The sequence below is a fragment of the Sinocyclocheilus anshuiensis genome, unplaced genomic scaffold (assembly GCF_001515605.1).
Source record: "Sinocyclocheilus anshuiensis isolate Anshui unplaced genomic scaffold, SAMN03320099.WGS_v1.1 scaffold565, whole genome shotgun sequence".
Classification (NCBI taxonomy): Eukaryota; Metazoa; Chordata; class Actinopteri; order Cypriniformes; family Cyprinidae; genus Sinocyclocheilus; species Sinocyclocheilus anshuiensis.
In genome coordinates this window covers 37,922-49,883 of record NW_015539869.1, presented here as the reverse complement: position 1 = coordinate 49,883, position 11,962 = coordinate 37,922, and the positions used below count along the sequence as shown (strand labels likewise).

Genomic DNA, 11,962 nt, shown 5'->3' with positions numbered 1-11,962 from the left:
TCTCTCGCTCTCTCTCTCTCTCTCTCTCTCTCTCTCTCTCTCTCTCTCTCTCTCTCTGTCTGCGGGTCTGCAGGGCCTCGCGCGGCGTCAGACAGGTGAGTGCACTGCGCGCGGAATGCGAGGAATGCGCGAGAGATAGCGGTGCGTGCGTGCGTGAACTCGTCTTCTGTGAGCGGTCCGCTGTGGAAGGAGAAGCACTCGGATCACGATGATCTCCCGCCGAGAAACGCCAGCACAGGGATTTCTCTGATTTTCCAGGTAAGTTTCTGAACGCTGTTAATGATTATCCTGCAGTGCGCGATGGGAAGGGCTCGGACCTTTGATACAGCACACGATATTTCTGCTCTTTAAACTCTAGTAGTTGCAGTGAGCTCCAGTTTTAGATTCTTTAAGCAAGTTTGCATCTAAACCGGCTGTTCTGCATTAGTGTGTTGTGAACTCAAGTGTGTGTTATTAGCAAACTTTGACTTTGGAAACATGAGCTGCTACGCCTAGAATCCAGATGGTGTTGTGATCGTATTGTACTTTTAGTGTCCTTGTTTCAGTGTAATTATACATTTAAGTATTGGGTAATATTAATGAACTGCATGTACTTACTATATGTTTAGGGTCAGGAATAGGGTTTGGCTTAGGGTTACTTGCATGTAATTATGCATAATTTATTTCTATTATAATAGTAAGTGCATTTGTTTTAGTGTAGCTTCATCTCGATCACTGTTATTAGGGCATGGCTATAAGGAAAGCGTGTTAATTGTTTTCGACCCAACCTTGAATCCAGAAGGTCAGGAAAAGCCCATAACATCCGTTTCCATGGCAACCAGTCCCAGGACATTCCCTGATGTCCAGAGGACACAATGCAGCAGGTTTGGCTGCGCGATGGGAAGGAAACGCTGTTAAAGTGATATTCAGAAACACCAGTCTCCGTGTCAGTGATCTGGAGAGCGTTCTCGGAGGTCTTTTTTACTTAAGAAGAGTTTGGGACGGAGGATTCGGAGAGAGGAAGTGGCTTTGACATGAATGCATGTTGTACAGTGTTAAATCCCTGCAGTCTGTAGGATCATCATCATCATCAGCACGGTCTGGAGTAACTGTTCATGTCTGATGACCATGTGCATCTGTTCTGATGCTGTACAAACTTCTGTTCTTCTGATGTGTCTATGTCACCAAGGTAACGGTATAAATAAAGGCAGGACACCACAGGTTGAATATTATCTAACAGATCTAACCATACTCTCGCCAGGATAAACCAAAACTCCCTTGATCTTTTGACGTATAAGAGGTCATTGTATTATAAAAACATCCTGTAAGTTTCAGAACTCGAAACGTTCTCGTTTGTCTAAAAACAGCTTGTATTAAAGCCAGCCTGCCAAAACAACAGCTTCTCAGTATATTAAGATGACTGTTTTACAAGTTTTATATTCGAGTTCATTTTTTTTTCTCCATATCTTCTCCATAAATCAACAAATACTGCTAATAACCAAAAAAACTAATACATTTCATCATGTTTTTAGGAATAAAATGTCATATAGGCCTAAATCGGTGTGAAGGAAATATCAACAAACCTTCAGAATATATATAAGAATACCACTGCAAAGTTTGGTGAACGTAAGGAAAAAAACAGTATTGAAATCTACAGACGCAAATAGATAAAGTGCAATAAAATAAACACTTGCATGTGCATTTATGATGTTTTCTTTCCACTCGTCTGAAAGAAGCCAACATCTCAATGCATGAAACAAACCAAAAACAAAACAATGGTTTGCCTGTAGTGTCTCGCCTTAAAAATAACATCTAAATTAACTGATTTTAATCAGATCAAAAACATCAGTTTTCCACCAAATGTGCGTGTGGATTTACTGCTGTCATCGACTTAGATTATAGCTACATTGCAAATGAACTAATAAAATGTGCACCTTGAATGCACTAAAACTGAAATGTAAATATTACAAATGAACAACATATGGTTTTGTTAACACACATTACTTGCTCTGCTCTGTTTTGCAGCAGGAGGAAGAGTGTGACGGCCTTCATCAGTCAGGTGAGAGTGTCATGCCGTAGGAAATATAATTTTATTTTATCACTGATATTTGGCCTCAGCAGGGTGCCAGTGCTTTACTGTGTTACTGTGATGATTCTGAAGGTGTTCTCAGGCCTGAAGGACATGGACTCTCTGAAGAAGGAGCTGGAGGAGGAACTCAGACTCAGCACTGAGGATCTGAGGAGTCACGCCTGGTATCATGGACAGCTGCAGCACGAGGTGTGTGTGTGTGAGTGTGTGTGTGTGTGTGTGTGTGTGTGTGTGTGTGTGTGTGTGTGTGTGTGTGAGACTGTGTTTGTGTGTGAGTGAGTGTGTGAGTTTGAGTGTGTGTGTTTGTGTGAGTGTGTGTGCGTGTGTGTGTGTGTGTGCTACTGTGGTAAAAGGCATCGTTCACCCACATTCACTCACCCTCATGTCATCCAAACCTGCAGTATGCTGATGATTTCCTCTGTGAAAGAGAAAAAGCGAATGTTTGAAGAATGTTCATGCACCTCCTTTCACGTGAACATTCATAGCAGCCTAAAGACACATAAAAAGCAGAAGTAGCACGATTCATGCATTATTCCAAGTCTTGTGAGGTCATATGATGTTTTAGTGTGAGGAACTGACACGAGTTAATATGTTTCCATGTTCAAGTGTCTACTTCTGTGTTCCTTGGAAAAAAAAACAACAACAGCACAAGTTTGATATGACATTATGAACATTTTCATTTCTGGGAGAACTATTACTTTAGGTCAGGGGCAGCCAACATCAGTCCTGGAGAGCCACAGTCTTGCAGAGTTCAGCTCCAACCCTAATTAAACACACCTGAACCTACATTTTAGGATGGACTGCCATCCTAAAATTTAAAAGGCATCAATATAGTTTCTTGTTTGATGACAATTAATATTATAAATATTAACAAACATATTATTTGGAAAATATTTTGTTTCTGTTAAGTTGACGATTCCACTGACGATTCAAAAGCGAGTTTTTTGAGCAGTGTGGAGTAGCGCTTGTTGTTTGTCATTTCTCCGATCACAAATGCAGACAGGGTTTTATGTTACGCTCCGGCTGGACACGGCATCATCACAGTATGGTGAGGGGCGTAACATTTCCGTCACACGCTTGAGGTATTCGGCCAATCACAACGCACTGGATAGTTGGCCAATCAGAGCACACCTCGCTTTTCAGACCGATGAGCTTTGTAAAAATCAACACGTTTCAGAAAGGCGGGGCATAGAGGAGAAACAATAATGTACAGTATGTGGAAAATAATGTGTTTTTAACCTTAAACCGCATAAACACATTTCATTACACCAAATACACAAAATAATGTTCGTTTTAGCAGCATCATATGACCACTTTAAATTTCATTTTTATTTGTTTGTTTTAATGTTATGGGTTATTTTGGGTTGTTCTTATTCTTAACTTTTAATCATTTTAATTCTCTATATTTATTTATTATGCATCTATTATGATTATTTTAATGTAAAGCACTTTGAATTACCTTGTTGTATGAAATGTGCTATATAAATGTACTCATTTGTTGACTTGTTTAAATCTCATTTTTATTGATATATTTTGATGTATTTGTGGCTGTTCAGGGAGCGGAGCAGTTGTTGAGTAGAGATGGGGAGTTTCTGGTGCGTGACTCCAGCTCCAGCACGGGCGAATACGTCCTGAGCTGCATGTGGAAAAATCAGCCCATGCACTTCAAAATCATACGTGTCGTGCTGCGACCCAAACAGGTATAGCATCCGTCTCAACGTTTATAGCTTCTTTCAGATGCTGAGTCTGATGTGTGTGTGTGTGTGTGTAGGGTTACACCCGGGAGCTCTTTCAGTTTGAGAAAGATCAGTTCGATAACATTCCAGCGTTAATTCGCTTTCATGTCGGCGGACGGCATCCCATCTCACATTCCACCGGAGCTATCATCTTTCAGCCAATCACGCGCACTCTGCCTCTACGCATCATCAGCGAGCACCAGGCTGCGAGGTCATCGAGCTCCTCCCTCCTGTCACGAGGTCAGAGCAAGAGGCGGAGCCTGAGCTCCTCTCAGAAAGACACACTGCAGCTCAACAGCAACAACCTGCTCAGGTAACACACACATACACAGACCATTTTGTTTCCATAGTAAAAGTGTTGCGTGTGTTTCCATAGTGATGTGAGTGTATAGTTGTCATAGTAATGGTGTAGTTTGTATGTTTTGCCATAGTAACATTGTTGCATGTGTGTGTAGTTGTTATAGTAACAGTGATGTGTGTGTGTGTGTGTACAGTTGTCATAGTAATGGTGCAGTATGTGTGTGTCGCCATAGTAACAGTGTTCTGTGTGTATGTGTATGTGCGTGTGTAGTTGTCATAGTAACAGTGATGTGTGTGACTGTAGTGTGATGTGCGTGTCATAGTGATGGTGTAACGTGTTGTGCATGTGTATCTAGTTGTCATCGTAACATTGGTGTGTATAGCTGCCATAGTAACGTTGATGTGCATGTGTATGTAGTTGTTGTAGTAACAGTGATGTGTGTGTAGTCGCATAGTAGCACTGATGTGTGTGTAGTTGTCATAGTAACGGTGTTGTGTGTGCATGTATAGTTGTCATAGTAATAGTGATGTGTGTGTAGTTGTCATAGTAACATTGATGTATATAGTTTTCATAGTAATGTTATGCCTGTGTGTAGTTGTCATAGTAACATTGATGTGTATAGTTGTCATAGTAACGGTGCTGTGCGTGCATGTATAGTTGTCATAGTAACAGTGATGTGTGTGTTGTCACAGTAACAGTGATGTGTGTGCATAGTTGCCATAGTAACAGTGATGTGTTGTCATAGTAACAGTGATGTGTCGGTTGTCACAGTAACAGTGATGCATGTGTATAATTGTCATAGTAACAGTGATGTGTGTGTTAGAAGCGGCAGTCAGCCTGCTAATCTGGAGACAGTTGGGAGACCGTCACTACAGTCCGCTCAATCTGACAGCAACCTCCGCACAGGTATACACACATCAAGAAACACAAAACTGAATTTGAAATGTCCACATTTCAACATGACGTTTTTTAATGCACTCACCAGGACTCGATCGAAGGCGGATGGCGTTCCTCCTCTCTGAACGTGGCCCAGGACAGTGACCCGCGTGTCGTAACCCAACCGCTGAACCACCAGCTACACACACACACACACACACACCAGCACAGACACACACACACACACACACACACACGTGAACATATTGAAAAACTGATCTGAGATCTGATCATCTCACAGAATGTTTTGTTGATGTCGTGCAGGTGTCCCACAGAGCTGTCCGTCACAGGAGTCCAGCCCCGCCCCCGTCTCCCTGGTGTTCCGCACTGGAAGTGAGCCTGTTCTAAGCCCAGCCGCTTCCTGCGCCGCTCCGCCCAGCCAGTCGAGTCTCGGCGGCTGTCCTCTGCGCGGTTCTGATGGACAGCTGCATTCACGTGCGCCTCCCAAACCACTGCGGATCTCCATCGTCTTCACCCCGACTCAACCTGATTCTGGTCCGGAGACTGATTCCACCGGCCTCTATGGTGAGCTGGTGCCACAGGTGAGAGTTCATGAGCACATGCTATTTAAAGTCAACAAGACTTAGAATCTGATTTGATTTACTTACTTCATACACAATTCTGGTCTAATTATATCAGTGGGAGCACAGTGATAGGAAAATACGAGACAAGATGAAATAAATATATATTCCAGTGCGTTTGCATTTGCTTGCAAAACTTTTGCATTTTCTCTGAAAAGTATTGCGTTATCCCAAGTTTTGTGAGTGAATGCAAAGGTTTGCAAGGAAACGCAAAATTTTCTTGGGGGAATGTCAAAAAATTTGCAAGTGAATGCAGAGTTACTTCTGGTAAAGCCATAGATTTGCCAGCAAATGCCAAGTTTCTTAGGAGAACACAAACGTTTTATGAGTGAACACATAGTTTTTTGGGGAAACGCAAACGTTTTGCATGTGAATGCAAAGTTTCTTGGGAGAACGCAAAAGTTTTATGAGTGAACGCAAAGTTTCTTGGGACAATGCAAAACATTTATGAGTGAACACATTGTTTTTTGGGGAAACTCAAATGTTTTGCAAGTGAACGCAACGTTTCCTGGGAGAACGCAAAAGTTTTATGAGTGAATGCAAAGTTTCTTGGGGGAACGCAAAAGTTTTATGAGTGAAGGTAAAGTTTCTTGGGACAACGCAAAACGTTTATGAGTGAACATATTTTTTGGGGGGAACGCAAACGTTTTATGAGTGGACGCATAGTTTTTTGGGGAAACGCAAATGTTTTGCAAGTGAAGGTAAAGTTTCTTTGGACAAAGCAAAACATTTATGAGTGAACACATATTTTTTGGGGGAAACACAAACGTTTTGCAAGTGAACATAACGTTTCTTGGGATAACGCAAAAGTTTTATGAGTGAACACATTGTTTTTTGGGGAAACTCAAATGTTTTGCAAGCGAATGCAGAGTTTCTTGGGAGAACGCAAACGTTTTATGAGTGGACGCATAGTTTTTTGGGGAAACGCAAACGTTTTGCAAGTGAAGGTAAATTTTCTTGGGGAAACGCAAATGTTTTACAGGCAAATGCAAAGTTTTTGGAGTACGCAAAAGTTTTATGAGTGAACGCAAAGTTTCTTGGGAGTACGCAAACGTTTTATGAGTGAAGGTAAAGTTTCTTGGGGAAACGCAAATGTTTTGCAAGTGAAGGTAAAGTTTCTTGGGGAAACGCAAATGTTTTGCAGGCAAATGCAATGTTTTTGGAGTACGCAAAAGTTTTATGAGTGAATGCAAAGTTTCTTATATGTTTCTTCATATCGTTCCAGATCTGTATGACATATTTCTGCAAAATATAAAGAATTTTATTTTGAAAAACATCTCATTGTTTTTTAATGGAAGTCAATGGGGAGCAAGCAAGATTATTAGTAGTATCAGATTAGAAAGTAAAACTGGTTGCAAATTGTTTCATGTTGTTTCCAAGAAACAGAATTAGATGACATAACAAACTCACCTTTGACCCCGTGTAGATCCCCATCACCATGTTGCCCAAAGGTCACACGGCACGTCTCCGCGCTCAGGAGCGATGGACCAGCCGCGCACGTCTCACCGAGACCAGCTTTGGCTTCCTGGAGGCGCAGAAGCTGGAGGAGGAGCGCAGGGAGAGCGAGAGGATCGAGGAGGATGAGCGTGATTGGTGTTTCGAGCAGCCGCAGACTGAGACCACATCATGTTTCCGTCTGGATGAGTTCCGCTCGCTCATGCTGCCCGACAACAACCGTCCGCTGGATCAGAGCGTCCTGCTGAAGGTCAAAGAGCTGCTGACGCACACCGACGCCAGGACCACCGCACTACACATGCTCAGCGTCAACTGCCAGGTACCACACGCCAGAGCCATCATCATTCACTGAAACCATTAAAGCATTTCTGCTGTCTGAAGTGAAGCTGAAAGAAAAGAAACTTGAAATTTTAGTGAAAATCTGCAAAAACGCTGGCGGTGGCTGGCAACTTTTTTCAAAAACTCTGGTGGGGAAAGAGTTAAGATCTCATGACTTAAGATAGATCTTGTTTTCTGAAAATCTGATCAAAATTGATTTTGCTTAAAACAAATCTGAAAAAATAAACCTGTTTTCCCTTTGAATTAAAGTGCCCCTATTATGGGTTATGAAAGGTTCATATTTTGGTTTTGGGAGTCCCCAACAACAGGTTGACATGCATGCAAGGTCAAGCAACACTTTCATTGTCTTATAATATGCATTTATTTTTTCCTTATTTGCTCAACGACTCCCAAACGATTCGCTCAACGATTCATTTTTCCAAACCCCTCCTTTGCGTAACGCTAATCTGCAGTGATTGGTCCGATTGGTCTCATTTTCATTTCATCTCGCCTGTAACACCTGATAAAGCAGCGTTTGTGAGCGCAGTGCTGCTTTGTGTACAGCGTTACCGGGGAAACCGCTATTTTTACCGCTCCAAAACCGGCACCTAGTGGCAAAAAATGAATTTGCATTTTCATTCAGACCAAGTTTTCAAGTTTTCCCGGGTCTGAATATTTAGATATTTGTGCTGGAAAACAAGGCAAAAAGACTGTTAAAGAAAGTAATTTTTTAGTTAATAAAGGTTAATTCAAAATATTAATAAAAACGAATCATTTATAAATAGTACTAAAATAACACACTCGACACACATCTATCTCATCTTGAGCCTCTGTCTATCTCAGGTGGCTCGGGTCACAGGGGTGACGGTGGAGCAGAAGAGGATAATGGGAGTGGAAACCGGTCTGGAGCTCATCACGCTGCCACACGGAGGCCAGCTCAGACAGGACCTGCTGGAGAGGTGCGTGCTGCCATGACGATGCTGATGCTGATGCTGATGCTGTTGTCATGTGACGCGTGATGACGTCATGCTGTGATTCCCCATCAGGCATCACACTCTGGCTCTGGGCGTGGCGGTGGATCTTCTGGGCTGTACTGGGACAGTGGGTCAGCGGGCGATGGTGCTGCACAGGATCATCCAGCTGGCGCAGGAGCTGCGCAACACCACACACGACCTGTACGCCTTCTCCGCCGTCATGAAAGCACTGGAGCTGCCGCAGGTACCTCCTACACTGGATAAAAGCATTGGATAAAAATGTAACTAATAGATATCACCATACTTCCCCAGTTGACTGATTATATTAAGAATTGCAAAACATTTTTGTATTACAAGTCCAAATATCCAAATGAAGCATTATCTATATAAAAACTCACTAATTTGCATTCATTTTCAAAATATTAACCTGAACACTGGATAAAGCCAGGTTGAAAATTCATTTGATTTTGTTGTCATATTAGAGCTAAAGGTTTTTCCAAAGGGGATTCTAAATAAAATATAAATCAGTGTCAAATTCTATCTAAATCAAATTCTGTATAAATCAGTGTTAATTAGGGCTGCACGATAATATTTAATGCGCATCTTGTCAGTAAAGCCGGTTCTGTAATCAGCGGTAAATCTCCATCACCTGCGTGCTTTCACATTGAGCAGCATTAACTACACAGAGCCGTTGTTCACTGACGAGCTGCGCTAAACCACGTTCATAATCGCGCAATTTTTTGCGCAGCTTGTCAGTGCGCATTAAATATCGCATGCGATTTATCGTGCAGCCCTAGTGTTAATGATATATGAGCAAACCCCTTCAGTGAAAACCTTCAGAATATAGATAGGAATAACACTCTAAGTTTTGGTGTTTGTAAGTGCTGCTGAAGTGGAGAAAAAAAACATTTAAAATATGTATTGCAATTGAAATCTACAGATGCAAATAGATAAAGAGCAGTAATAAATCAGTGTGAATGATATATGAACAAATCCTTCAGTAAAAACCTGCAGAATATAGATAGGAATAACACTCTTAAGTTTTGGTGTTTGTAAGTGCTGCTGAAGTGGAGAAAAAACTCACAACCTTTAAATATAAGCACTTTCACCGTGTTTTTTAAGAATAAATTGTTGTATAAATCAGTGTAAATGATATATGAACAAATCCTTCAGTAAAAACCTGTGGAATATAGATAAGAATAACACTCTAAGTTTTGGTGTATGTAAGTGCTGCTGAAGTGGAGAAAAACATTTAAAATGTGGGTCAATATCACCATAGAGTGCCTTTCAACCCTCACGATTCTCAAAAATTTTGGCTTTAATTTCCATGTCCATGTCATAATGTCATAAATAGTAGACACTCAAGTACTATAGAAACTCCCACACATTTTTTTTTTTTTTAGATAATTATGGGCCATTATTCAAAGCATAAACCATAAGATATGTCCACCCTGTCATGGACATATATATTACTGTTAAATACGTTTTCATTGCAAAATTAAGATGCAAATTATATTTTCTGAAAGGTATTATGTCCCTTTCCTAAACAGGGTTATTTGTTTGCTTTCAAATTATAAATACATGAAAGATTTTATGTAAACCATGTGTTTTTAAAGAAACTCATACTATTCGCACTAGGGGTGTGCGATATATATCGTCTGCGATAATATCGTAATTGTTGTTTTAACGATGTGCGATTTGACATTATCGAGTATTTTGCAAAAACCATTCAAAACATCTCTACAGAGCGCACGCATACATTACGTGAAGTCTAGACTAGTGCGTGTGCGCATTTAGTGTGTTTTCTTTCACTGCATGATTCAGGCTATTAAAATGCATTTAGAATGATCACAAATTCAAGACATGACGGCAGAAAATGTATATATTTATACCACTTCATATAGTTATTCAATTTCACACGAAGAGTGCCGTTTTTCTCCAAAAAATACCATGATTACAAATGTGACATTGAGTTCAATAAACAATAAGTTAATTAAGAGACTTACGTTTTAGACACCATATTGCTAGTTTTTGCTCTATTTCGCCAACAAAAATCATCCCGAATACAGCCACAGCGCTGTTTTGTGTCTCTGAGCAACATGACGGTGCTTCGTTCCTGAATGAATCAACCGTTTAAATGATTCGGTTCAATCGCAATGACTCACTTATTAACAGTGATTTGCTGCCACCTGCTGGCGGTTTTAATTTCAAATTTCTGCTTTTTCTTTTTTTTTTATAGATTTTTTTCATGTTTTAAATCAAATATCAGTATTCAACGTTTTATGTTTAATATATCAAAACATTATTTATGCATTTGTAATTGCAGGTTAAATGCATTCATGTCTTGCATTAAACAAAATACATGTGTGTAAATACATCTAAATGCCACTTCAGATGCAGCTTCTGTGTTGATTTAATTTGCTTGGTAACAGCCCAAATGTCTTATTATTCTAATTCCCTGATTAAATGTAAGAATTTGACTCAAAAGATAATGGACACTTTTAGAAAAAATGGCTTTATAAAGGTAAAAATGCCCATAAAATGCAAAAATCAGTTTAAACTTATTGGAAAAGATTAATTTCTATCAGTATGAACTGACCACCACACAGAATATGAAGAATATTAAAAACATTTGGAGTCAGCTGTCTTCGGCAGTCCTTAAGGTACCAGCACAATAACACAATCAGCAAAATATCGTCTAATTATCGTTATCGATAAAATCCCATAAAATATCTCGATATAATTTTTTGTCAATATCGCACACCCCTAATTCGCACATGTATTTTTTCTTATATGGAGAAATCTGATATTTGGATACAGTTTTTGGTTTGCATGTTATTGATCCCACACCTAGCTATTTAACACACTGGATTATATAGATATGACTGAATTATTATTTAAAATATCATTGTAAAATATCAAGATGACAGGGTGGACCAGCACATGACGGGGTGGACACATAATGCAGAACACACAAAGCATGGCAAAATATGACAATGAAACATTTATTCAACTTCGAAAAAGATAATATTAAGTGCTGCTAAAGTAGAGAAAAAACTCTTTCACACTTGTTTTATAAGAATAAAATGTTGTATAAATAATATCGCAGGTGGTGAGGTTGGAGATGACGTGGAGAGCGCTGAGGCGCAATCACACCGACAGCGCCGTGATGTTCGAGAAGAGTCTCAAGCCCTTCATGAAATCCCTGAATGAGGGTGACGGTGAGTGTTTGTCGTGATTCGACTCTGTCTCGTGTCGATGCTGAGTGAGCTTCCAGTGAGTGTTGTGTGTGATAGACGCCGTGGTGTCGGGGCCGCTGTCTCTGCCACACATGGAGCCGCTTCTGAGGCTGATGGAGGGCGAGGACAGCATGGAGTCCACCGACAGAGGCTGCCAGCTGCTCTACAACCTGCTGCAGTCGGCACGCAACGCCGCGCTACACGCTAACGACTGCACGCAACACGCTCACGGCCTGCTCTCTGGTGAGCTTTTCTCAGAAACTGCTAGAAACATTTCCACAAATAATTAAAAAGAAACAGCGAGTAACACATTGAATTAAATATTACATTTTAAAGTAAAAAGACTGAAATAGC

The 11,962-nt window shown here is 40.5% G+C and overlaps 1 protein-coding gene across 5 annotated transcripts in view; it reads left to right on the top strand.

The window, feature by feature from the left end:
- The window catches only part of LOC107685029 (breast cancer anti-estrogen resistance protein 3-like), a 27,155-nt gene that overhangs the window by 3,708 nt on the left and 11,485 nt on the right, over positions 1–11,962 (top strand). For 3 of the 5 annotated variants that reach the window (XM_016481446.1, XM_016481445.1, XM_016481444.1), the window contains 10 exons: positions 2,005–2,038; positions 2,141–2,257; positions 3,625–3,768; positions 3,840–4,117; positions 4,929–5,011; positions 5,306–5,583; positions 7,049–7,396; positions 8,239–8,354; positions 8,442–8,613; positions 11,479–11,590. In XM_016481446.1, the coding sequence (XP_016336932.1) occupies positions 2,005–2,038; positions 2,141–2,257; positions 3,625–3,768; positions 3,840–4,117; positions 4,929–5,011; positions 5,306–5,583; positions 7,049–7,396; positions 8,239–8,354; positions 8,442–8,613; positions 11,479–11,590 (1,682 nt within the window). Of the gene's footprint in view, positions 1–13; positions 259–778; positions 1,169–2,004; positions 2,039–2,140; positions 2,258–3,624; positions 3,769–3,839; positions 4,118–4,928; positions 5,012–5,305; positions 5,584–7,048; positions 7,397–8,238; positions 8,355–8,441; positions 8,614–11,478; positions 11,591–11,962 lie in introns of those variants that run through there. The other 2 variants (XM_016481447.1, XM_016481448.1) reach the window with 2 other exon arrangements.